Here is a 24,507-nt window from a genome sequence, read left to right as displayed (position 1 = left end):
AGGGGGTGGGGAGCATATTGTGGTTAAAGTTGTAGGGAACGGCCCCATCCAGACTCGATTCACCTTGTGGATCTGGTGAAAAGAAAGGAACCTTGTGAAAAGCCTGGAAGGGGAGAGAGGTTCAGGGTGGAGAGACGGCTGGTGGACCCCTTATCTCAGCCCCCTATCAGCTATTTCCTCATGTGTTTAATTAAGAGTCCGTCTCTGACAAGGGCAGATGGGGAAGGTGATTTTTGCAGGAATGCGAAGCCCAGAGGCAGGGCTTGCTGGAAAGACACACAGGCACCTTGGAGCACATGTTAAAGATTGACTGCTCAAGGTCAGCAGCACAGGACGGAAGGGGAAAACCCGGCTTAGGTGGAAGGAGACCCGGCTCAGAAAGCTGCCCCCAGGCTGTTCTGTTTGCAAAGTACGGAGGAAGGGAGGCCAGAACCTCAGGGGAAAACAGGGCTTGGCTAGGAACCTGTTTTCAGTGCAGGGCTTCAGCTGTGGAGTGTGAGGAGAATGTGCCTCTGAACATGTGCAGAGTGCAGGCATTGGCTTCCTGCAGGGCTGAGCGCTAGAACTCGTTTACGATTCAAGAGCATAGCACTCGGAAGCTGTAAAATTACTACCGAGTAGCCACAATTCCTCCCCGTTACATTAAGGTTAAACTTTGGACACCATTTACACTATACGGTGGTACATCTGGTTAAGAACTTAATTCGTTCCGGAGGTCCGTTCTTAACCTGAAACTGTTCTTAACCTGAAGCACCACTTTAGCTAATGGGGCCTCCCGCTGCTGCCGCCACGCCACCACCGCACGGTTTCTGTTCTCATCCTGAAGCAAAGTTCTTAACCTGAGGTAATATTTCTGGGTTAGCGGAGTCTGTAACCTGAAGCGTCTATAACCTGAGATACCACTGTACAGTTGTACCTTCGATCCCGAACGCCTTGCAAGTTGAACGTTTTGGCTCCTGAGCGCCGCAAACCTGGACATGAGTGTTCCGGTTTGTGAACGTTCTTTGGAACCGAAATGTCTGACGCGGGTTCCAATTGGCGGCAGGAGCTTCCTGCAACCAATCGGAAGCCGTGCCTTGGTTTCCAAATGTTTTGGAAGTCGAACGGACTTCCGGAACGGATTTCGTTCGACTTCTGAAGTATGACTGTACATTTAAAGCAGCATCATGCCACATTAAACAGCTCCCCCCCCCCCAAGTCCTGGGAACTGTAGTTTGTTGTTACGGGTGCTGCAGAGAGTTGTCAGGAGACCCCAGTGGCGTAGCGTGGGGGGTGCAGGGGGGGCCGGCTGCACCGGGTGCAACATCTGGGGGGGGGGGCGCGCTCACACGCACAGCTCTCTGCCCCTACCTGGCTCACTCACTCTCTCTCACTGCAGTGCTGGCTGTGCGAATCCGATCCGAGCCGCCGGGTCGCCGCCCACTGTGGAGGGGAGGGTGCCAGGCGTGCGGTGCGGTGCGGAGAGAGAGCGAGGGACTATCTGGGGGAGGGACAGTGCAGCGGGGGGCGCAAATTACTTGCCTTGCCCCGGGTTAGGGGGCGCAAATTACTTGCCTTGCCCCGGGTGCTGACAACCCACGCTACGCCACTGGGAGACCCCTATCCCCCTTGCAGAAGTACAGTTCTCAAGAACGGTTTAACAGCCCACCGCTCTTCTCAAAGAACTCTGGGAATCGCAGCTCTGTAAAGGAAACAGGGATCTCCTAGCAACTAACCAACTACAGTTCCCAGGATTCTCTAGGGCAGGGGTCTGCAACCTTTAAGACAAAAAGAGCCACTTGGACCCGTTTCCGAAGGGAAAAAAAACTGGGAGCCGCAAAACCATTGCGACATTTAAAACAAATATATCTCCGGAGCCGCGATCTGACAACGGGCGGGAAGGTGACGTCGGGACGGTGCGTGACTAACGCACGCACCGCCCCCATGCGACGTCACAGCCAGTACAGCGTCCGCCACAGTGGGGAGCACAATGCGCCTCCTCCCCTCGCTAGTATCCGCCCCGGAGCCGCGGCAAAGGTGTAAAAGAGCCACATGCGGCTCCGGAGCCGCGGGTTGCAGACCCCTGCTCTAGGGGAAGCCAAAGCTGTTTGAAGTGGTTCAAGGCAGGCTTTTAACCCTGTCGCTTAAGAAACAAATCTGTGGGGCATGCGATGAGGGGAGGGAGCCAAGCTAAGCCAGCGGGGAACGAGAGGAATGGGAATCGGTAGGGAGACTATAGAATCTTTTCTTTATGTCGTTCTGCTATCATTGTGTTGTGCTTTTAAGTTTCGCGGCTTACGTCAGTCACTCCGGAAAAGCAGTGCTCTCAGACAAATGGAACAAGCAGTTCCCATTGTATTAGAAGCAGGATCGGGACCGGGCAACCCGAGTGGAGGGCTGGAACATCTCTCCCACAAGGAAAGGCGTTACAAATGTCCGGGGCTTTTTGGCTTAGAAATAAGGCAAGGAAGGTGTGGAGAGGCAGTACAGGGATATAAAGTTATGCAGGCTGTGAAGAAAGTGGGTAATACGTACTAGAATCTAGGGTCATTTGATTAAGCTGGATAGTCTCTGCAGGGTGGTCTGGAGGAATGTTATGTACTGAGTTGAATAGGATCCAAAAGGCAGCTGTCTGATCGGTCCTAGAACAATAGGGTCCAGAATGCAGCAGTCCGATTGGTCCTAGAACAATAGGGTTCAGGATGAAGTAGTCTGATTAGTCCTAGAACAATGCAGCAGTCTGATTGGTCCACAGGAGCCACCCAATCCAGCTCCAATAGGATTCAGGACGAAGTAGTCTGATTAGTCCTAGAACAATGCAGCAGTCTGATTGGTCCACAGGAGCCACCCAATCCAGCTCCAGGTGGAAGTGAATCTGCAACCTGATTGGCCTACAGGAGAATCCCAGAATTAGCCAATCATGTGCGGCCCATTGTGTATATAAAGCAGGTATTTTGGGGGAACTTTCATTCCTCACTACTATGAGCTGAATAAAGAACATGAAATCCACACTCAACTCCGAGTATATTTCAAGGAAGAAGATAAGAAGAGTTTGGATTTGATATCCCGCTTTATCGCTACCCGAAGGAGTCTCAAAGCGGCTAACAATCTCCTTTCCCTTCCTCCCCCACAACAAACACTCTGTGAGGTGAGTGAGGCTGAGAGACTTCAGAGAAGTGTGACTGGCCCAAGGTCACCCAGCAGCTGCATGTTGAGGAGCGGAGACGCGAACCCGGTTCACCAGATTACGAGTCCACTGCTCTTAACCACTACACCACACTGCCTATCCTTCACACAATGGTTGCCATAACAGTAGCATCTGAATTGAGGTAGATACGAACAATTTCACTCTCAAAAGTGCTTGGCATGTGAAGCGCATTCTGCAGGCCCTCCAAATGTCCCTATTTTCCAGGGACAGTCCCGAATTTACTGAAGTCATCCCGGTTTCTGATTTGATCCCAGAATGTCCTGCTTTTCCTTAAAGGTAAAGGACCCCTGACAGTTAAGTCCAGTTGTGAGCAACTCTTGGGTTGTGGCGCTCATCTCGCTTTACTGGCCAAGGGAGCCGACGTTTGTCCGCAGACAGTTTTTCCGGGTCATGTGGCCAGCATGACTAAGCCGCTTCTGGCGAAACCAGAGCAGCGCACGGAAACGCCGTTTACCTTCCCACTGGAGCAGTACCTATTTATCTATTTGCTCTTTGACGTGCTTTCAAACTGCTAGGTTGACAGGAGCAGGGACCGAGCAACGGGAGCTCACCCCATCGCGGGGGTTCGAACCCCCGACTTTCCGATGGGCAAGCCCAAGGCTCTGTGGTTTACACCACAGTGCCACTCGCATCCCCTACTTTTCCTTAGGACGTCCCTATTTTCATCGGAGAAATGTTGGAGGGTACGGAGTTATACGATACCCAAGCCGAGGAGATAAGAACTATAAAACCTTTAGAAGACATCTGAAGGCAGCCCTGTAAAGTTTTTTGACGTTTAATGTTTTATTGTGCTTTTATATACAGTATGTTGGAAGCTACCCAGAGTGGCTGGGGTAACCCAGACAGATGGGCGGGTTATAAATAATAAAACGATGATGGTGATGGAATGAGACGTCCCTATTTTCATCGGAGAAATGTTGATGGGTATGATCCTGTTCCTACAGTGAGTGGCCAACCAGATGCCAATGGCAAACCCACAAGCAGGAACCGGGTGCAAGCAGCCCTCTCCTCACTTCCCAGCAACCGGGAGGCAGAACATGGACCTTGTGGCTAGCAGCAGGCTTTCCCTCATCCTCTGTGAATTTTCCTAATCCTCTTTTAAGGTGGCCATCACAACCTGTTCTAGTGAGCCGCCAAAGATTCGTTTATATACTTGGGTTGGCCAAGGCTGGCCTTGAACCCCTCAGAAGAGCTCTGCTAAATTGCACAGTGGTGGAAAAACACAATTTATTTGTGGCCGTCACTGCCATAAAGCAGCAGCTCCTTTCATTCGGCTGGACTTCCGCTGAGCTTTGCACCACTTGCGTTCAAGCCATTTCCCTGCCAGCTTCATAGCCTCCAATTTCCTGGTTAGCCCAGTAGCCAAACAAATTCTGCTGGGTGGGAAAAGGGCGCTTGGGAACAATCATATTCTGAATCACTTCTGCGTCAAGCACAGCAGCAACTTAATGGGGAGCCATGCGAACTGGAAACCATCAAGGGCTCTGGGAAATCCTTTAGGTCGTTCCAGGTTGAATCCTGACAAGACAGAAGTACTGTTTTGGGGGGAACAGGAGACGGGTGGGTGTGGAGGACTCCCTGGTCCTGAATGGGGTAACTGTGCCCCTGAAGGACCAGGGGTGCAGCCTGGGAGTCATTCTGGACTCACAGCTGTCCGTGAAGGTGCAGGTCAATTCTGTGTCCAGGGCAGCTGTTTACCAGCTCCATCTGGTACGTAGGCTGAGACCCTACCTGCTCGCGGACTGTCTCGCCAGAGTGGTGCATGCTCTAGTTATCGCCCGCTTGGACTACTGCAATGCGCTCAGCGTGGGGCTACCTTTGAAGGTGACTCGGAAACTACAACTAATCCAGAATGCGGCAGCTAGACTGGTGACTGGGAGTGGCAGCAGAGACCACATAACACCGGTCTTGAAAGACCTACATTGGTTCCCAGTACGTTTCCGAGCACAATTCAAAGTGTTGGTGCTGACCTTTAAAGCCCTAAACGGCCTCGGTCCAGTATACCTGAAGGAACGTCTCCACCCCCATCGTTCTGCCCGGACACTGAGGTCCAGCTCTGAGGGCCTTCTGGCAGTTCCCTCACTGCGAGAAGCCAAGTTACAGGGAACCAGGCAGAGGGCCTTCTCGGTAGTGTCACCCACCCTGTGGAACACCATCCCACCAGATGTCAAGGAAATAAACAACTATCTGACTTTTAGAAGACATCTGAAGGCAGCCCTGTTTAGGGAAGTTTTTCATGTTTGATGTTTTATCATGTTTTTAATATTCTGTTGGGAGCCTCCCAGAGTGGCTGGGGAACCCAGCCAGATGGGCAGGGTCATAATAATAATAATAATAATAATAATAATAATAATAATAATAAAATAATAATTTGTTGTTGTTGTTGTTCCAGTGGAGGCAAGACTTGAATAAATCAGAGTTAGGAGAAAGGGAGTCAGAGTGGGTGAGATAAACGAAGGGGGTGAGAACGAAGAACAGGCAATGAGGCCGTTCTCAAGAGGTCTAGGGTTGAGGCCACTTGAACGCAGGTTCTGAAGACACTTCCTCACAGATTCCAGAAGGAAGGGTCCCAGAAGGAAGGGACCAGGTGGTGAGTAAGGTAGCAAGCCAGTCCCAAAAGCCAGTGGACAGAGAGGAGAATCTCCCAGCAGGCTGCCAAACCTGGCAAGCAATTCAGTTGGTAAACAGTAACGACAGAAGACAGTAACACCAAAGAGAATTATACAAATTATACTAAAGAAAGGAGTTTCACCGGGCTGGAGACAAGGATTGCACATGGAAGAGTTTGTGGCCATTGTTGTTGTTGTTTAGTCGTTCAGTCGTGCGTGACTCTTCGTGACCCCATGGACCAGAGCACGCCAGGCACTCCTGTCTTCCACTGCCACCCGCAGTTTGGTCAAACTCGTGCTGGTAGCTTCAAGAAAAGTATCCAACCATCTCATCCTCTGTCGTCCCCTTCTCCTTGTGCCCTCCATCTTTCCCAACATCAGGGTCTTTTCCAGGGAGTCTTCTCTTCTCATGAGGTGGCCAAAGTATTGGAGCCTCAGCTTCAGGATCTGTCCTTCCAGTGAGCACTCAGGGCTGATTTCCTTCAGAATGGATAGGTTTGATCTTCTTGCAGTCCATGGGACTCTCAAGAGTCTCCTCCAGCACCATAATTCAAAAGCGTCAATTCTTCGGCAATCAGCCTTCTTTATGGTCCAGCTAATTTCTCAAATAGACGCACAGCAGATATGGCTGGCCAGAGACAGGGCACTGGCTCCCCCTACAGGCCACAGAGTGACCACCTCCAAGTTCTATTCTCCTGAAGCCCTAACGCAAAACGTGAGGGTGTCCATTGGAAACAAAAGGAAGAAAAATAAGAGAGGGCAGAGGAAAAGAAGGCAAGTGACACATAAGCAGCTGACAACTTATACTACGCTTTGGTAAGGGTTAGGGTTGCGGGAATATATTTGGCATCTCTAGAGCTGCATGCTGACCATTATATAGCTATAAGGCAAGTTTCAGTGGGCAGCCTTTAACAGCTAAATAAATAGCACACAAGGCAGAGAGTTCAAGGGATGATAAAAAAGAGCATCCTTTCTTATTTCTGCTGCCACCAGATTCCTAAACAATAGCACAAAGGTCCTGTTTGAGGGTGTCGGAGGCCATGGGCAGGATTGTTAGCGGGTGGAAACAGAGAACTTTTTGAACATTGCAGTTTCGAACAGCACTGGGGATTCCTTGTCCTACTTATCACAGAACTGCAATGACCCAAAATATTCCTTTTGTTCAGCAGCTAGGGGTGTTGAAAGATTTGAAACTAGCTTAAAAATTAAAGGTGTACTATAGATACACCCGTTGCAAGCCACTAAGGCTGGGTGATAATAGCACTATATCGGCCCAAACCAGTTTGAAGTTCATATCTTGATAGTGGTTGCTGGCCATCATTTTTGCATGTTCTTCTGATCTTTTTTAAAAAATATTTTTTTATTAAAGATTTCTTAGTTTACAAAAATACGTGCATTGTCTCTTTTTTCTTTCTTTTTTTAATAATATTTTTATTAAGGTTTTTACATAAAAAGAAAAAAACAACAGAAAAATACAAAATGACAAAAAGAACACAAAAAACAAAAAAACCCAAATAAAAACAATTCCATTTTCATAATATTCCTTGCGTTTGCTTATTTCCCAGACTTCCCCACACATCCCCTCACTGTATTCCAGTTCATATATTTAATCAGCAAATCCCTTCCCTCTATCTTAACTTAATCTTTATCTTAATCTTAATATCTTAATATATCTTGGTCTTTCTTAATACCTTAATATATTAAGCCTTTTAATTTTACACCTTTTAACCTTCGAATTTTCTATATTCCTTCACCACTTTGTTGCTAATAACCTTTTACGTTCAATCCGATGTCATTCTAACATTCATTAATCTTATAATATTTCTGTAAATAGTCTTTAAATTTCTTCCAATCTTCTTCCACCGTCTCTTCTCCCTGGTCTCTGATTCTGCCAGTCATTTCTGCCAATTCCATGTAGTCCATCACCTTCATCTGCCATTCTTCCAGAGTGGGTAGTTCTTGTGTCTTCCAATACTGCACAATAAGTATTCTTGCTGCTGTTGTGGCGTACATAAAGAAAGTTCTATCCTTCTTTCGCACCTGTTGGCCGACCTGTTGTCTCTTTTTTCAAGTTGCGTTTTCTGCAGATCAGTTTCACTTGTTGCGAGAAGTTAGTGTTACATACAGAAGTTCTGATCAAAGATGCTTGTGCTTTTACCCGGGTCTGTGAAAAACATATGAACAGCTGCAAGGATGTTGCTTGCCCAGAGTTGGAAAGATACTTACGAGAGCAGACTGGCAGATGAAACTATTGGACTGTGCAGAGATGGCAAGATTAACTGGGAAAATCAGAAATCAGGCATATCAAAATTTCAATAGAGAATGGGACAAATATAGATTGTGTTTGCAAGACCACTGTAAACACTTGAACTTTTTAGGCTTTGGATATAACAGAGGACTGTAATTTGGATGGACTTATAATATGCAGAAGGTGGCGCTGTGGGTAAAACCTCAGTGCCTAGGACTTGCCGATCGCATGGTCGGCGGTTCGAATCCCCGCGGCGGGGTGAGCTCCCGTCGTTCGGTCCCAGCTCCTGCCCACCTAGCAGTTCGAAAGCACCCCTAAAGTGCAAGTAGATAAATAGGTACCGCTCCGGCGGGAAGGTAAACGGCGTTTCCGTGCGCTGCGCTGGTGCTGGCTCGCCAGAGCAGCTTCGTCACGCTGGCCACGTGACCCGGAAGTGTCTCCGGACAGCGCTGGCTCCCGGCCTCTTAAGCGAGATGAGCACGCAACCCCAGAGTCGGACACGACTGGCTCGTACGGGCAGGGGTACCTTTACCTTTACTATAATATGCAGGTGGAAGAGTTTTTTAATGAACCCACGGAGGCGAGAAGGGACGTGCAAGGATTCCCAAGAATCTTGTGTAAAGTTTTAATATTTGCAGGAATATTTTTCTGCGAATGAAATAGTAAAACCAAATAAAAATTTATTTTTTTAAAAGCAAACAAAGAAAAACAAATGAACTCTTTGCTGTCTCGTGGCCTTTGGCACCCCAACTATTTTACAACCCTTTCTGCTCTGCATCCACATACAGTGATGCCCCGCAAGACGAATGCCTTGCAAGACGGAAAACTCGCTAGACGAAAGGGTTTTCTGTTTTGGAGGTGCTTCGCAAAACAAATTTGCTATGGGCTTGCTTCGCAAGACGAAAATGTCTTGCAATTCCTGGGTTTTCCCCCCCTCCCCCCCTTTCCCCCAAGCCCCTAAGCCGCTTAACAGCTGATCCGCTAAGCCGCTTAACAGCTGATCTAAGCCGCTTATCAGCTGATCTAAGCCACTAATAGCCTTTTAGCAGCTAATCCGCTAATCCCTTAAGCCTTTAATAGCCGCTAATAGCCGCTAAACTGCTAATAGCGCTAATCTGCTAATGGGCTTGCTTCGCAAGACGAAAAAACCGCAAGACGAAGAGATTCGCGGAACGCATTCTTTTCGTCTTGCGAGGCACCACTGTACAGCGGTTTGCTTGGCAGGCAAGCCTAATGGAAAGACCACAGGAAGCTTCACTGAACAGTTAAGGAGCAGCGGAGGAGAGTGCCAACGGCTGAAACTGTGAAGGCCCTGGGTCTCTTCTGCAGATCTTGACACAGCCCCATTGTTGTCCCAGAAGCACATGGATCTCAAAGCTGCCTGGACCCTGAGCTGGCAAATGTCAGCTGTTTGCTGCACTGCTCAACTGTTTGGCATTGAAACAAAACCTTAACGGTCTGGAGAGCTGGGTCCAAGTGAACACAACGAATTTCAGCAGGGACAAATGTAAAGTTCTGCACTCAGGCACGGAGAACCAGATGCATAAATATAGGATGGGAGACACTTGCAGTAAATGTGAAAAGGATTCTAGGGGTCTTGGTGGACCGCAAGTTTAACATGAGCCAGCAGTGTGATGCAGCAGCAAAAAAAGGCTAATGCTTATTCTAGGGTGAATCTGCAGAAATATACAGTGGTACTTTGGTAATGGGAAGTTTTGCTTCTGCAAAATCTATTGATGATTAATGCCTATATGCAACCCTTGCTTTGTCTTTGTGTTAACCAATCAGCAACAAGCACATACGTGGCAATGCTGTAATATTCAATAAAAGGGACTCTCCGAGACATGCTCGAGAGATGCCTCCCGTATGACACTTGTCACTCGTCTGTCGTTTATTTCAACCCAACACTTCGGGTTACATATGCTTCAGGTTACAGACTCTGCTAACCCAGAAATAGTACCTTGGGTTAAGAACTTTGCTTCAGGATAGAACAGAAATCGTGCAGCAGCGGCGCAGCAGCAGCGAGAGGTCCCATTAGCTAAAGTGGTGCTTCAGGTTAAGAACAGTTTCAGGTTAAGAACAGACCTCCGGAACGAATTAAGTACATAACCAGAGGTACCACTGTAGTGTCCATTTCAAGGACAGTAAGAGCTGTGGAACATGTGGAACAGTCTACCTCAGAAGGCTGATTTTCCTTCCTTGGAGGTTTTTCAGCAGAGGTGGGATGGCCATCTGCCATGGATGCTTTACTTGAGATTCCTGCATTGCAGGGGGTTGGTCTAGATGACCCTCAGGGTCCCTTCCAACTCTACGATTCTATGAGAAGAAAAAAGTCACTGGGCATCCTCAGAGAGAGGTACTTTCATGACACGCTTTCAACGAGATGGCTCGCAAAGACTTTCTCCTTTTTACAGAAGTGCACGCATATATCTTCCAATGGAGGACAACACTTCATATACCGTATTTTTCGCTCTATAAGACGCACCAGACCACAAGACGCACCTAGTTTTTAGAGGAGGAAAACAAGGGAAAAAATATTCTGAATCTCAGACGCCAGAACAGCAAGAGGGATCGCTGTGCAGTGAAAGCAGCAATCCCTCTTGCTGTTCTGGCTTCTGGGATAGCTGCGCAGCCTGCATTCGCTCCATAAGACGCACACACATTTCCCCTTACTTTTTAGGAGGGGAAAAGTGAGTCTTATAGAGCAAAAAATACGGTACCTCCATTTGTTTGTGGCACAATAGCACCTGCTAGTCTTTTAGGAATCAGAAAACTCTTTCCCCACCCACTACAGCAACTGCCCCTCTGAATCAGTTTTTTTGGGGAGGGAATGCCTGTGCCCTAGTGCCTTTGAGAGGAGTTTGACACACCAAACTGAAGCGGGTGAAGCTTATACCAGGAAGTGTTTCACTCGGCAAAATTCCTGCATGTCAGGCACAGGAGCGGTGCCAGAAAAGAACAAATGGCTAATCCTAGTCCAGAGCCTAAACAGAAGAGTTGTAGTGTAGTAAAAAAAATTACTCCACTGTGTCCTAACCACCCCTTAAGTGTCAAACTTGACAAAGGATTCTGGAGAATTCAATAGACTACATACAACTTTGCGATGTTTTGCTTAGCCTAATAAAGGTGTCACGTTAATATGGTTTCTGGATTTTCTTTATGGGATAACATGGCTTCCACTACTTTTTTGTTTTAAGGTCTCCATATTCTTCCTCCGTGGGCCAGGAGCCTGATGTGACAATCCTGAGACAAGATTTCAACACCAGAAGATATGGGTAGGCAAACTAAGGCCCAGATCCGGCCCAATCGCCTTCTTAATCCGGTCGGCGGATGGTCTGGGAATCAGCGTGTTTTTACATGAGTAGAATGTGCCCTTTTATTTAAAATGCATCTCTGGGTTATTTGTGGGGCATAGGAATTTGTTCATATTTTTTTCCAAAATATAGTCTGGCCCCCCACAAGCTCTGAGAGACAGTGGACCAGCCCCCTGCTGAAAAAGTTTACTGACCCCTGCCATAAGAGGATGCCATGAAATTGAAACAGGGCATTTTGACAGACGCAGTGGCTCAGCAAGTTAGTCCTCCTTGGCCTGTCAGTTGATTCTTCTCCCCAGCTTGTCAGTTAATTCTTTTCCTGATGCTGACCTGGCGGGATGCATGGCTGCAAGTAGCTGCAAGCAGCCCAGGAAGTATGCGACCGACTCAGTTCTGGGAACACTTTGAAACGGCCTGACAAGGACTTCTAGGAACAAAGTATGCCTTGGGATCCTCCCTGGGCAGAACGCCATACCAGCCAAGATAATGTTATTTCCCATGTTCCTTTTTGTGTGTGCTTTTAAGCCACTGGTTTGCAATCAATTTTACTTTTAAAATACCAAAATGTGCCTTGGGATTTCCCTCGCCACCTGCCCGTATCAGATTGCAAATACCCTAATCCTATTTGGGTTCCTTTCATAAGAGCGTTTTAAAGCGTCCTTGTGGCCAGAACAGTCTTGACACCAGCACATTGGCAGGTTCCTGAGCTTTCGGATTAGCAAAATGGATAGGCTGCAGCGCATGGGGTTAAGGGCAATCTTGGTGGCACCTTGCGCTTATCCCTTGGCGGGCCCACAGAGCCACAACGATGATCATGCCAAAATACGAGGCCCGGAAAGCTTCTCCGCATGGCAGAAATTGGGAGCCGTAGACAGCAGACTGTCGACAATGGCCACAGTTGAACCAGAGATATTCCAAGTGTCATAGAATCATAGAGTTGGAAGAGACCACAAGGGCCATTGAGTCCAACCCCCTGCCAAGCAGGAAACACCATCAGAGCACTCCTGACATATGGTTGTCAAGCCTCTGCTTAAAGACCTCCAAAGAAGGAGACTCCACCACACTCCTTGGCAGCAAATTCCACTGTCGAACAGCTCTTACTGTCAGGAAATTCTTCCTAATGTTTAGGTGGAATCTTCTTTCAGTGTCAGTCACTCTTACCTTTCTGCCGCCAGGTAGAGATAGCTGATACAGTGGTACCTTGTTTCCCGAACTTAATCTGTTCTGGGAGTCCGTTCGACTCCCGAAACCGTTCGAAAACCAAGGCGCAGCTTCCGATTGGCTGCAGGAGCTTCCTGCACTCAAGCGGAAGCCATGTCGGACGTTCGACTTCTGAAAAACATTTGCAAACCAGAACACCTACACCCGGGTTTGTGGCGTGCGGGAGCCGATTTGGTCGACAATTAGGCTGTTCGGGAACCAAAGCACCACTCTAGTGGGAGGCTGGCTGCTCAGTGATGTACTTTTATTTTATTTTCCATGGAACTGAATGGCAAGAAATATAACAGGGGACCGCACTGGGGTAGGAGCCAAACCTGTCCCCAACAACCAGTAATATCTAGGGCAGGTATTATTCCACATCTGAGATACAGCTCGTTTTCTTTCTCCCCCGAACTAAAAAGGTTCCGAGTTTCTGGAATTCAAAAGGTTCCAAGTTGTGCAGGGATCTCCTTCGAGAGCCAGTGTGGTGCAGTGGTTAAGAGCGGTGGACTCGTAATCTGGTGAACTGGGTTTGATTCCCCGCTCCTCCACATGCAGCTGCTGGGTGACCTTGGGCCAGTCACACTTCTCTGAAGTCTCTCAGCCTCACTCACCTCACAGAGTGTTTGTTGTGGGGGAGGAAGGGAAAAGGAGATTGTTAGCCGCTTTGAGACTCCTTCGGGTAGTGATAAAGCGGGATATCAAATCCAAACTCTTCTTCTTCTTCTTCATTCCTGAGACTGCACTTACTCAGGTTGTTGAAGTGGAAGGCAAAGTTGGCCCCACTCCAGTGGAATCAAGTGTGACCCTAAACCTCTGGTCCATATATGGGAATGGCTGCCTGCTTGCCGGTCACACACTTGGGAAGGAGAACGAGAAGCAGAAGCGGAACACAGACTCCGAAAACTTCTTAAATCTGCTCCCCCCAACCCAGCCACAGCAAATTTGCTAGCAAAGTTATGTTACTTTGAAGGGTCTTCAGTACATATTTGGCAGCAAAGTCCCAGGCCCTTAGCAGAATTGCTGGAAAGTCTTTACAGTTCTTGTTTCTCTGAATTCGTGGGATTGATAAACATGACCGAGAAAGACAAAAAAAGTTTTTTTTTAATTCTCGCAAGTGTCATATCATATCACTCTCAAGGTGTTGCTGGCCAGCAATCTGAGAAAACACACCTTACCGTTTTCGATGATGAAACTAGTCTGGATAACAAGACAGCTTGCTGACTCCTGGGTAATGTCTTGCAGCCCCTTCATCACAAGTATTAGAAACAGGGGAGACATAAGGCAGACACAGTTTCACGTTGCCAGGAGGGCAATATTGCTCTGGCTTATAAGAGAGAAGGAAGTGCTAAAATGCACCAGCAGGAGGCTGGTGTGAGGCTAAAAAATGAAAAGAGGTGATGCGAGTCACGGGGTGGGGAGAGAATAAAGACATGAACTACCCCAGGGGGGGATGTGGGTGGCGCTGTGGGTTAAACCACAGTGCCTAGGGCTTGCCGATCAGAAGGTTGGCGGTTCGAATCCCCGCGACCGGGTGAACTCCCGTTGCTCGGTCCCTGCTCCTGCCCACCTAGCAGTTCGAAAGCATGTCAAAGTGCAAGTAGATGAATAGGTACCGCTCCGGCAGGAAGGTAAACGGCGTTTCCGTGCGCTGCTCTGGTTCGCCAGAAGCGGCTTAGTCATGCTGGCCACATGACCCGGAAGCTGTACACCGGCTCCCTCGACCAGTAAAGCGAGATGAGCACCGCAACCCCAGAGTCATTCGCGACTGGACCTAATGGTCAGGGGTCCCTTTACCTTACCCCAGGGCAACAACGCATGCATACAGAGACACAAGCACACAGGACTAGTCTTGTAAATAGTGTGGTTTAATTTTGCCTAAAGTCCTCAATGCCTTATCCTGCTGTGGATAGCCCAGTCTGCATGGCCTCCTGCCCTGCTGGAGGGAGACTACTAGGTTTTTGATCCCAACTTTGTGGCTCGCAGCTGCAAGCGGCAGGGTCCGTGGTGTGCCCTGCACTGGGGAGGCCAAACCCAAAGAGCCCACACCTGCTTCGTGTCAGCTGCACCCCGCCAACGCTCTGGTCCTCTACAAATCTATTCAGAGCATCTTCAGAACACCACAACCCCTCAAAAGGGACAGAAGCAGCAGAGGGGAAGGAACCCGGAGTCGGGCGCCGAGCCGCCAAGACAACACGTTGCCGTTTTGGCCTTTGACGCAAGGAAACCAGAGCACAGAGAAGCCCTTCAACCCAAAAAACACTTTTGCCCAGTCAGACCGGAAAGCCAGAGGAGAAGGTTGGTTAGAAGAACTTGACGCCCCGCCCATCATCCAGGGTGATGATTTCAGCCTTGTGTTCCTGCTGCAGAGCTTGCAGAGCACGGAGAAGCATGGATTCTTCCAAGCCATGGAATTCTAGGAGAGGAGGAAACAGCCTCGGTTGAGGGATTTGGCAAACACACATAAAAGCTTCCACAAGATAAGCAGCAATCGCTACATCTGGTGGCAGAGAGTTCCACAGTGTAACCATGCACTGGGTCGAGAAATACTTCCTTCTGTCTGCCACTGGATGAACCTGGCTTCTAGTATTATGAGAAACAAAGGTTTTCCTCTTTTTATCCACACTGTGCATAATGCAGCCTCGCTCGCTTTCCCCCCCCCCCTAAACTAGAAAAACCCAAAGGTTGTAGATTTTCCTCCTATAGGAGTTGCTCCAACTACTTGATCATTTAGGGTGCCCGTTTCTACACTACAATGCAAAATTCCGCCAGGTGCAAGCAAAGCTACCTTCATTCTCTGTGTCATCGCCATTGGACAGCTCATACAAGGTGAAAACCGAGTTGGTCAACCCATTCTTTGACACCTGGGAACAGAAGGGGGGGGGGGAGAATGTTAAAACTCTGACCCGCATTTATCATTTTCCAGTCTCAATAAGTCAATAAAAATGAAGAATCATAGAATCATAGAGTTGGAAGAGACCACAAGGGCCATTGAGTCCAACCCCCTGCCAAGCAGGAAACACCATCAGAGCACTCCTGACATATGGTTGTCAAGCCTCTGCTTAAAGACCTCCAAAGAAGGAGACTCCACCACACTCCTTGGCAGCAAATTCCACGGTCGAACAGCTCTTACTGTCAGGAAGTTCTTCCTAATGTTTAGGTGGAATCTTCTTTCTTGTCGTTTGGATCCATTGCTCCGTGTCCGCTTCTCTGGAGCAGCAGAAAACAACCTTTCTCCCTCCTCTATGTGACATCCTTTTATATATTTGAACATGGCTATCATATCACCCCTTAACCGCCTCTTCTCCAGGCTAAACATGCCCAGCTCCCTTAGGCGTTCCTCATAAGGCAAACACAGCTTTTCGCAAAAGGAAAAAACACAGCTTTTTGTAAAAGGAAAAAAAACCAGTAGTAGAGCACCAAAGCACAGCAACAAAAATAACAGAAGAGAAAAAACAAACACACACAGTTTGAGGAAGGTATCAGAAGGCCTTCGACATTGGGCACTGAAAATTAGAATAGACGCCAGGCAAGCCTCTCGAGGAGAACAGTTGAGTTGCGGGTTGCCTGCATTGAGAAGGCCTCTCTCGAAACATCATTTGCGCAACCTTCAGAGACAGGCAGGTTCACGCAAGAGATGACATGTTTTTAGTTCCCAACGCGTGCGTGGCTTCAAAGATAAAAACAGCAGCATTTTTAAAAACTGTGCTCAGAAACAGACCAGCGGCCCATGAAGAAATGACATGTTGTTATTGGAAAACAAAAAGCAAAACCAAACAGATGCCGGGGTTAATTTGCTTCTCAAAGACCGCATCTCCGGAAGCCTTTTTCTTACTTTTCAACCTCTCCAAAGCCGTTCATCGAGACTCAACGCAGGCAATCTGCTTGGGCTGGTGGGAATTTGTGCTTCCATGACTGCACTGGACAAGCACAGAATTTGCGTATCAGGCAAGGGAAAAAATGTCCCTAGAATCTCAGTTTTCACTGGGAAAAGTAACAGCAACTTTCTAGCCCTTAACACTGTGGGGGGTGGGCAGAATGCCTGGTGAAACGTCAGAGTGTGGAAAGGGAGGAAGGAGCGGACTCAAGCATACAGTACCTCCAATGACCTTAACCAATGGCTTTCAGGAGCACCATTAACCAATATGGGTTACACAGTCCAGACTCTTACCCACTGATAGATGAGCTTGCCCCATTCTTCCGGACGCCGCCACATGATCAGAAAGCTAGATTTGTTTTTGTCAAGCCATTCAAGATTCCCTGGAATGAAGCAGAGCACTCACATAATATCAGGGCCCACTTGTACCTAAGACAACAGACACTGAATCTCTCCTGTGTAAGAAGTCGATTACTTCTTAGATGAGTCTGTGCAAAAAAAATTAATGCTGTGATTTTAGTCACACTTACCGTATTTTTTGCTCTATAAGACTCACTTTTTCCCTCCTAAAAAGTAAGGGGAAATGTGTGTGCGTCTTATGGAGCGAATGCAGGCCGCGCAGCTATCCCAGAAGCCAGAACGGCAAGAGGGATTGCTGCTTTCACTGCGCAGCGATCCCTCTTGCTGTTCCGGCTTCTGAGATTCAGAATATTATTTTTTCTTGTTTTCCTCCTCCAAAAACTAGGTGCGTCTTGTGGTCTGGTGCGTCTTATAGAGCGAAAAATACGGTACTTGGAAGTGAATCTCACTGAAATTGATGAGAATTGCTGCCAAATAAACATGTTTGGGATTAGGGATTTACATGACCCTCAAGTTTCATGATCTTCTTTCTACCCATATAACCATTTTGCACAGCATTATACACAGTGGCAGTCCCCCCCCCCCCCAATCCTGCCACCAAACAGAGAAAAGATCCCACCAGAAATTTCAGCTTGAAGCGTATCTTTAAAAGTTAAACACCACAGACTTTCTGATTTCAGGAAATTTCTATCTTGGGGAGGGGGGGAAGCATTTTTTGTTCATTTCAGAATATTGACTTAAAATGTCTCCTGATGATTGAATACCCATTTTTATATTCAGCTGAAAAGCTCACACATCTCAAGACTTCAGAAGCAGGCTAATCTGGAGTTCTCAAAACTTCTGTTACCATTTCAAAATCACATCATTTTATCCCTGTTATCAGTGATGGCTGGTTGCTTTCTTTATCCCCAATTGGGATAAAGAAGGAAGTTCAAACTGTCTTATGGGCAGAGAAGTTTCATTTCCTGACCCACCTTTACTTGTGTAAGGAAGATGCTTTTGTTTTCCATGCCAGCTGTTAGACCCTGCCTGGCATTTTAAAATGAGAACTGGTTAAACAGTAAATGCAAAGTTAACTCAAAATCAACACAAACCAGAACCCACCTTTTTTCCTGAGTTCTTCTAACACCACAATGATGGATTCCAATGGGAGCTTTCCTGTTTCACAGTTAAGGAAACAGTCACTTGGCACAGGATAGGAAAAGGGTATACAGAAGTCGAGAAAATAATACAAAGTAGGACAAACTCAACTTAGGACAACTAAAGGAACCTGAAAGGTCTTGGTCTCAGAATTCAGGGGCTTTTTTACTCAGAGCAGATCCAATGAAATTAATGAACCACAGTTAGTCATGTTTATTAAATTCAATGACTGTGCTTGGAGCAAAAAGGTGAAGCATTCTAGTTTCTCAAGGAGATGGCTCTTCTCTTTGCTGCAGTCACGCAGCAGATATGGTAACGTGCCCATCAAACCAAGCATGCAACCAACCCAACTCAGAATTTGGTCACTGAACTGGAAGGGGTTAAAATGACATTTACTCAACCCTTTGCTTGAAGGGCAGGACTATCCACCAACCTCTCAACAGATCCACTAAGGCAACCCAAAACATGTGCAGAAAGCAGGCACCTGCAGAGCAAATAGCTTGAGACGTTTCAAGTAATTAAGTTCCATGTTGCAGGGGACGAAAACTATGGAGAAGTTTGATTCTACCTTGAATTTACATTGCAAAATTGGCTTCCTAATACTGTGCTGAGTAAGAAAACCCATCATCAACAAAAGCACAAAAGTAGGTCACTGCAGAAAAACAACCACCTATTTTATAGTAAGAGTAAAATAGTTGCATTGTACTTTTTAATGAACTAAAGTGGCAGGGTTGGGCAGAAAGTTCATTTCGCAGAACTCAAGAAGAGAGATATTCTGCGTAACTGAAATGTATTCTGATACAATTTGCCCACCAGGAAATGTCAGCTACTGTCATCTAAGTCCCTCTGTTTCTAACAGGGCAACTAATATTTTGAGGACATCTGCTCAACAACGACCCAGACTGCAATACAGAGGGGTGACGTTTCAAAGAAAAATGAGTATTAAAAAAAGTTTGGGAAGCAAAAAACTTATCTTCTGCTCAGCAAAACTAAAAAGGCTAAAAGAGAACGCACATGCTGTTCTGGCCAAGATGAGGATAGAGCTGCTGACCTAGAAAAAAAGCATTTGTTTAAAAATGCAAAGTCATTCTGTGTGCTTTTCCTTGTTCTGCACTTGTGCAGCAAACCAACGAACAATTGCTGCAAGCCTGAACTGTTTCCAAGCCTGAACTGTGAACTGTTCTTCCATGACAGCAGCCAGCACTTTCATCTAAAGAAACAGCAAAATTCCTTTGCCTGCTCACCAGGGTAGGTAAGACAGCCACAGGCTAGGGGGAGGAAGGATACGCTGCAGTTTCCAGTTGTTGAACAGTGGGCTCTCCTGAGCCTCTGCGACAGTCATGGTGTAGAGCTTGTTGAGGCGGCAGTAGGAAAGCACTAAGGAACACCAAGCCGTCAGCTGCTTCTGCCTCGTGTCCACATTGGGCTGCAACCTAAACGCAATCACAGGGACAGCTATAGCTCAGTCCATTTCAGAAATCCAGCTAAGCTAGTTCCAAAACAGAATCAAGAATTAGAAACTTCCCATCTCCTGTCAGAAAACCCTGGTGGTGATGATGATGATGATGTTCTGGGCCCAGCAGCAACCACTGCTTTTCCCCCTGAGCTGGCCAACAGATGTGCCTCACATGAAAAATAGGGACAATGGCTGCCGAGACCATATAACACCGGTCCTGAAAGACCTCCATTGGCTTCCAGTACATTTCTGAGCACAATTCAAATCGTTGGTACTGACCTTTAAAGCCCTAAACGGCCCAGTATACCTAAAGGAGCCTCTCCACCCCATGGCTGTCAACTTTTCCCTTTTCTTGCGAGGAATCCTATTCGGAATAAGAGAATTTCCCTTTAAAAAAGGGGAAAGTTGACAGCTATGCTCTACCCCCATTGTTCAGCCTGGACACTGAGGTCCAGCTCCAAGGGCCTTCTGGCGATTCCCTTCCTGAAAGAAGTGAGATTACAGGGAACCAGACAGAGGGCGTTCTTGGTAGTGGCGTCCTCCCTATGGAATGCCCTCCTGTCAGATTTCAAAGAAATAAACAACTATCTGACTTTTAGAAGACATCTGAAGGCAGCCCTGTTTAGGGAAGTTTTTAAGGTTTGATGTTTTATCGTGTTTTTAATATTCTGTGGAGAGCCGCCCAGAGTGGCTGGGGAAACCCAGCCAGATAGGTGGGGTATAAATAATATATTATTACAGTCATACCTAGGGTTAAAATAGCTTCAGGTTGAGCGTTTTCAGGTTGTGTTCCGTGGTGACCCCGAAGTAACAGAACAGGTTACTTCTGGGTTTCGCCGCTCGTGCATGTGCAGACACTCAAAATGATGTCATGCACATGTGCAGAAACGGCGAATCATGACCCACGCACGTGCAGACGCGGGTTACGTTCTGCTCAGGATGGGAACGGGCTCCGGAACGGATCCCGTTTGCATCCAGAGGTATCACTGTATTATTATTATTATCAACAATTAAGAGCAGCAAGGCCTGGCAAGAATGAAAAAAACAATGGTTTTGGGCCTGCTTCCCTTTGGGCCAGGCAACTACCTTAATAATAATAATAATAATAATAATAATAATAAATAATTTTATTTATACCCTGCCCTCCCCAACCAAGGCCGGCTCAGGGCGGCTAATAACCAATAATAAAAACAAGTAGATTGGAATGCAACTTAAAAAACAAGGTTCAATACAACATTTAAACATCTATGTTGTATTTGGGTGTCAAAGTCCGGTGCTTTCTGGGAAACGAAAACAAAAAGCAGCCAAGCACCAAACAGGGCGCCCTGAGCAGCAGGAGCAGCTGTGGGCCTTAGACTCACAGAACCGCAGAGTTGGAAGGGGGTCCCGAGGGTCATCCAGCCCAACCCGCAACTAGATCCTACACGACTCGTGCCCAGCTGAGGCTCCTGGGTTGGACTAGATGACCCTCGGGGTCCCCTTCCAACTCTACGGTTCCGTGTTCCGACGGGCTGCTTTAGAGGGTGCGCTCCCCCCTCCCCACGGACTAAGGGGGCTGGCGGGCTCGAGCGCGGGGCCGAGGAGGGGTCAGGAGGGGCGCCGGGGGACTCACGTGAAGAAGGGCGGGAAACTGTACTGCCAGGGCCACTCGAAACTCATCATCGCCTCTGGGGCGGAGCAGCGCTTCCGTCTCCCAGCGCCAACTCTCGGTCCGTCCCGAAGAGGCTCCCCCCGCGCCCCGCAAGCGCCACGCGAAGGTTCCGGGCAGAAGCCTGGGCGAAGTTCCCCGCCTCGCGCGCTCATAGAGCTACGCGGCCCGTGAGAGCCGCGCGCCCTCTTCCGCTGCCGAGTGCTGTCGGGTTGTTGGTAGCCGTTCATCTTTTGCTGTTGTTATTGTCGCTATCCGCATGGTTTAAATATTGTGTTTTTATTATTGTTATTTACTTATATATTTCGTAAAAAATTAAAAAGCCTCTTGATAGTTTTTCTCTCTCTCTGTATGTGCGTGTATATATATATGTGTGTATATTTATATGTGTGTGTGTGTGTGTGTATATATATATATATATGTGTGTGTGTGTGTGTGTAGTGTGTGTGTGTGTGTGTGTGTGTGTATATATATATATATATGCTTTCGTAGATTTTCACGGGTACAGGAATGCAGGTTTTGGTGTCCTCGGGTGTCTTCCCGTGTAAAAGTTGGGGTGTCTAGGCGACGTTTCGACGAGGTCTCACTCGTCATCTTCAGGCTGGTGCTTTCGGCTTCTTGTTACTGGAACAGAGCAGGATCTCAGTGTTTGAGTTCCTATAAATACTGTTGAGGAGGTGTGGTGTATAGCCTCCAAGGCTATACACCACACCTCCTCAACAGTATTTATAGGAACTCAAACACTGAGATCCTGCTCTGTTCCAGTAACAAGAAGCCGAAAGCACCAGCCTGAAGATGACGAGTGAGACCTCGTCGAAACGTCGCCTAGACACCCCAACTTTTACACGGGAAGACACCCGAGGACACCAAAACCTGCATATATATATATATATATATATAATGTATGTGTATGTATATATATATGTGTGTGTGTGTGTACACACAGACACACAATCAATACATACACAAAACACATAAAATCAAGAGGCTTTTTAAGTTAGTTTTACACACACACACACACACACACACACACAAAATCAAGAGGCTTTTAAAGTTATATATCGTATACAGTATATACATACACCCCCCCCCCACAGAGTGCTTTTTCTGGGGGTACATGGGTACACATACTCCTAAACATTTTGTGAATCTTTGTACTTTTGTCCATTTACTGTATTTATTTTTCCCAATTTGAACTATAAAATGGTGGTTTTCTTGAGTCAAAATGAGAGTACAGCACCCCTAAACTTTTTTTTAAAGAAAAAAAGCACTGTGTGTGTGTGTGTACTCTCTCTCTCTCTCTCGGCTTTTAAAATTCATATAAGCTGCTTTGAGGTGGCGATATATATATACACACACACACACACACACACACACACATATATATATATACACACACGAAAGAGTAAAATCTTAAACACTTTCACGACTTTGAAGAAACATGCAAAAGTTGGAATGCTAAAACAGATTGAAAGCACCTTGGCTTTCTAAGTTTCTGGGTAGGCTTGTCTAAACAGGAATGCTTTTTGGGTTTTTTCCCCAGCAGGTGCTGAAAGGAGTGAAGTTGAAGGCACCTGTTTAATGTCAATAGGCAGGGAGTTCGAAAGGGCAGGCGCTGTCACACTAAACCATCAAATATGGGACAGGTATTTGTAGTAGTGCCAATTCCGACGATCGGTTGATAAATATAGCAGCTGATATATAAAAAACTAGGTAGATAGATAAAGAGTTAAGATAGAGTTCCTGTCAGGGGAAAAGCAGGGTATTATTATTATTATTATTGATAATAATTGATCATAATAATTGGTCATAATAATAGCTGTCATTAGCTGTGGCAGCTTGCAAGTCTATGGAGCACAGTTTTTAAGAGGCAAATGGCCACTGAATCTGGGTTTGGAAGTTGTCTGGAGAGATTTAGATTGGACCATTAGATTACCTGTTCCTGCAACTGTGTGTATTTTGATGTGGATTGCACACACAAAAATTATTGAGAAGACATACGCTGAAAAACAAAAATAAACAACTCTTAGCAGTGCACACCTCTAAGTTTGTGAATATACTTAAGATAGATATGTAAGGAGGCCCATTTATAATTATATTTTGGGGACGATTCACGTTCATATGTTGCTGCCTTGTTTTATACTTTATGCATGTCCCGTGACCACATTATAAAGTAATTGTGTTCTGTGTTAGGGTTGCCATATCTCCAAAAGTGTAAATCGGGACAGATTTATTTATTTATTTTGCCCGAAGTTGTTGAGTTGCTGTTTTAGGGGAACGTTTTATTTTAGTAAAAGCTACAATAATTTTTGAGCTTTGGAGCTATTTTAAGGCATTTTCAGTACTATTTATACCCCTGTTGCTGGTTTTCCAGGACATTTGCCCGATTTTCGAAGAATAATCCAGGACGTGCACAGGACAAATGAGAGATTATGCTTGTTATGTCTTCCGTGGTCTGTGTTTGCCTGAGCTTGAGTCTGGACTAAGGAATCTGAGCTCCTGTGTTCTGATTCGATACATGATGTCCAATCACAGAACATTTCAGGATTTGGGCCTCTGCTATTGGCCCTTGAACTCTGAGTCGTGATTTGCAGCTTGGACGTTTAGACACCCAATCACGTTGGGAGTGGGAGTGGCCCAGGCTTTCAGGAATGTATATAAGCAGTTTCTTTGCCCCTGTTTCCCAGTTCTGTAGTTCAATAAAGGCTCTTGCTTTTCTCACTGTGTCTTGCCTCGTGGGAACCCACCTACACTTCAGTGCTGTTTATGTGGCCTGGCCGGCACATGCACTGTACATGAGGGAGAGGGAAATTAATCTCGTGTGCACTGAGGGTGTTTTTTGGGGGGATATTTTTAAAGAAACTGTTCTTCTAGAATCTCTCTGGCTGAGTAACAGGAAGCCTCAGAGACATCAACCTCTGCCAAGAGACTAAGCAAGCAGCCCATTATTATTATTATTATTATTATTATTATTATTATTATTATTATTATATTTTATTATTTATACCCCACCCATCTGACCAGGTAAGGTAAAGGTACCCCTGCCCCTACGGGCGACTCTAGGGTTGTGCGCCCATCTCACTTAAGAGGCCCGGGGGCCAGCGCTGTCCGGAGACACTTCCGGGTCACGTGGCCAGCGTGACATCGCTGCTCTGGCGAGCCAGCGCAGCACACGGAAACGCCGTTTACCTTCCCGCCAGTAAGCGGTCCCTATTTATCTACTTGCACCCGGAGGTGCTTTCGAACTGCTAGGTTGGTAGGCGCTGGGGACCGAGCAACGGGAGCGCACCCCGCCGCAGGGATTCGAACCGCCGACCTTTCGGATCGGCAAGCCCTAGGCACTGAGGCTTTTACCCACAGCGCCACCCGCGTCCCGTCATTTGACCAGGTAGTCCACAATAAAAAGGATTTTATATACAGTGGTAGCTCGGGTTACATACTGTCAGGGGGTTCAGGAGAAGAGTCACT

At 46.9% G+C, this 24,507-nt stretch overlaps 1 protein-coding gene across 1 annotated transcript; it reads right to left on the bottom strand.

Moving 5' to 3' along the window:
* Positions 1 to 14,405: 14,405 nt before the first annotated feature.
* On the bottom strand, positions 14,406 to 21,152 carry VPS25 (vacuolar protein sorting 25 homolog). The gene is made up of 6 exons (XM_083408054.1): positions 21,004 to 21,152; positions 19,223 to 19,368; positions 17,900 to 17,953; positions 16,730 to 16,818; positions 15,347 to 15,422; positions 14,406 to 14,974 (listed from the first exon to the last, which is right to left on the bottom strand). The coding sequence occupies exons 1-6, from the start codon at positions 21,051 to 21,053 to the stop codon at positions 14,862 to 14,864; spliced, it is 528 nt and encodes a 175-aa protein (XP_083264180.1). The 5' UTR covers positions 21,054 to 21,152; the 3' UTR covers positions 14,406 to 14,861.
* Between the last annotated feature and the right edge of the window lie 3,355 nt (positions 21,153 to 24,507).

Source organism: Podarcis tiliguerta (assembly GCF_965153285.1).
Source record: "Podarcis tiliguerta genome assembly, chromosome: 13".
Classification (NCBI taxonomy): Eukaryota; Metazoa; Chordata; class Lepidosauria; order Squamata; family Lacertidae; genus Podarcis; species Podarcis tiliguerta.
This window is presented reverse-complemented; position numbering and strand designations above follow the sequence as displayed.

Excerpts from the sequence above, each read along its gene's own strand:
- VPS25 (XM_083408054.1), bottom strand. The coding sequence starts at position 21,053 with ATGATGAGTTTCGAGTGGCCCTGGCAGTACAGTTTCCCGCCCTTCTTC. Across the intron at positions 16,819-17,899 it reads AGAAGAACTCAGGAAAAAAG|GGAATCTTGAATGGCTTGAC; the intron begins GTGGGTTCTGGT and ends GCTTCATTCCAG. Across the intron at positions 15,423-16,729 it reads GCAAGCTCATCTATCAGTGG|GTGTCAAAGAATGGGTTGAC; the intron begins GTAAGAGTCTGG and ends TTCTGTTCCCAG.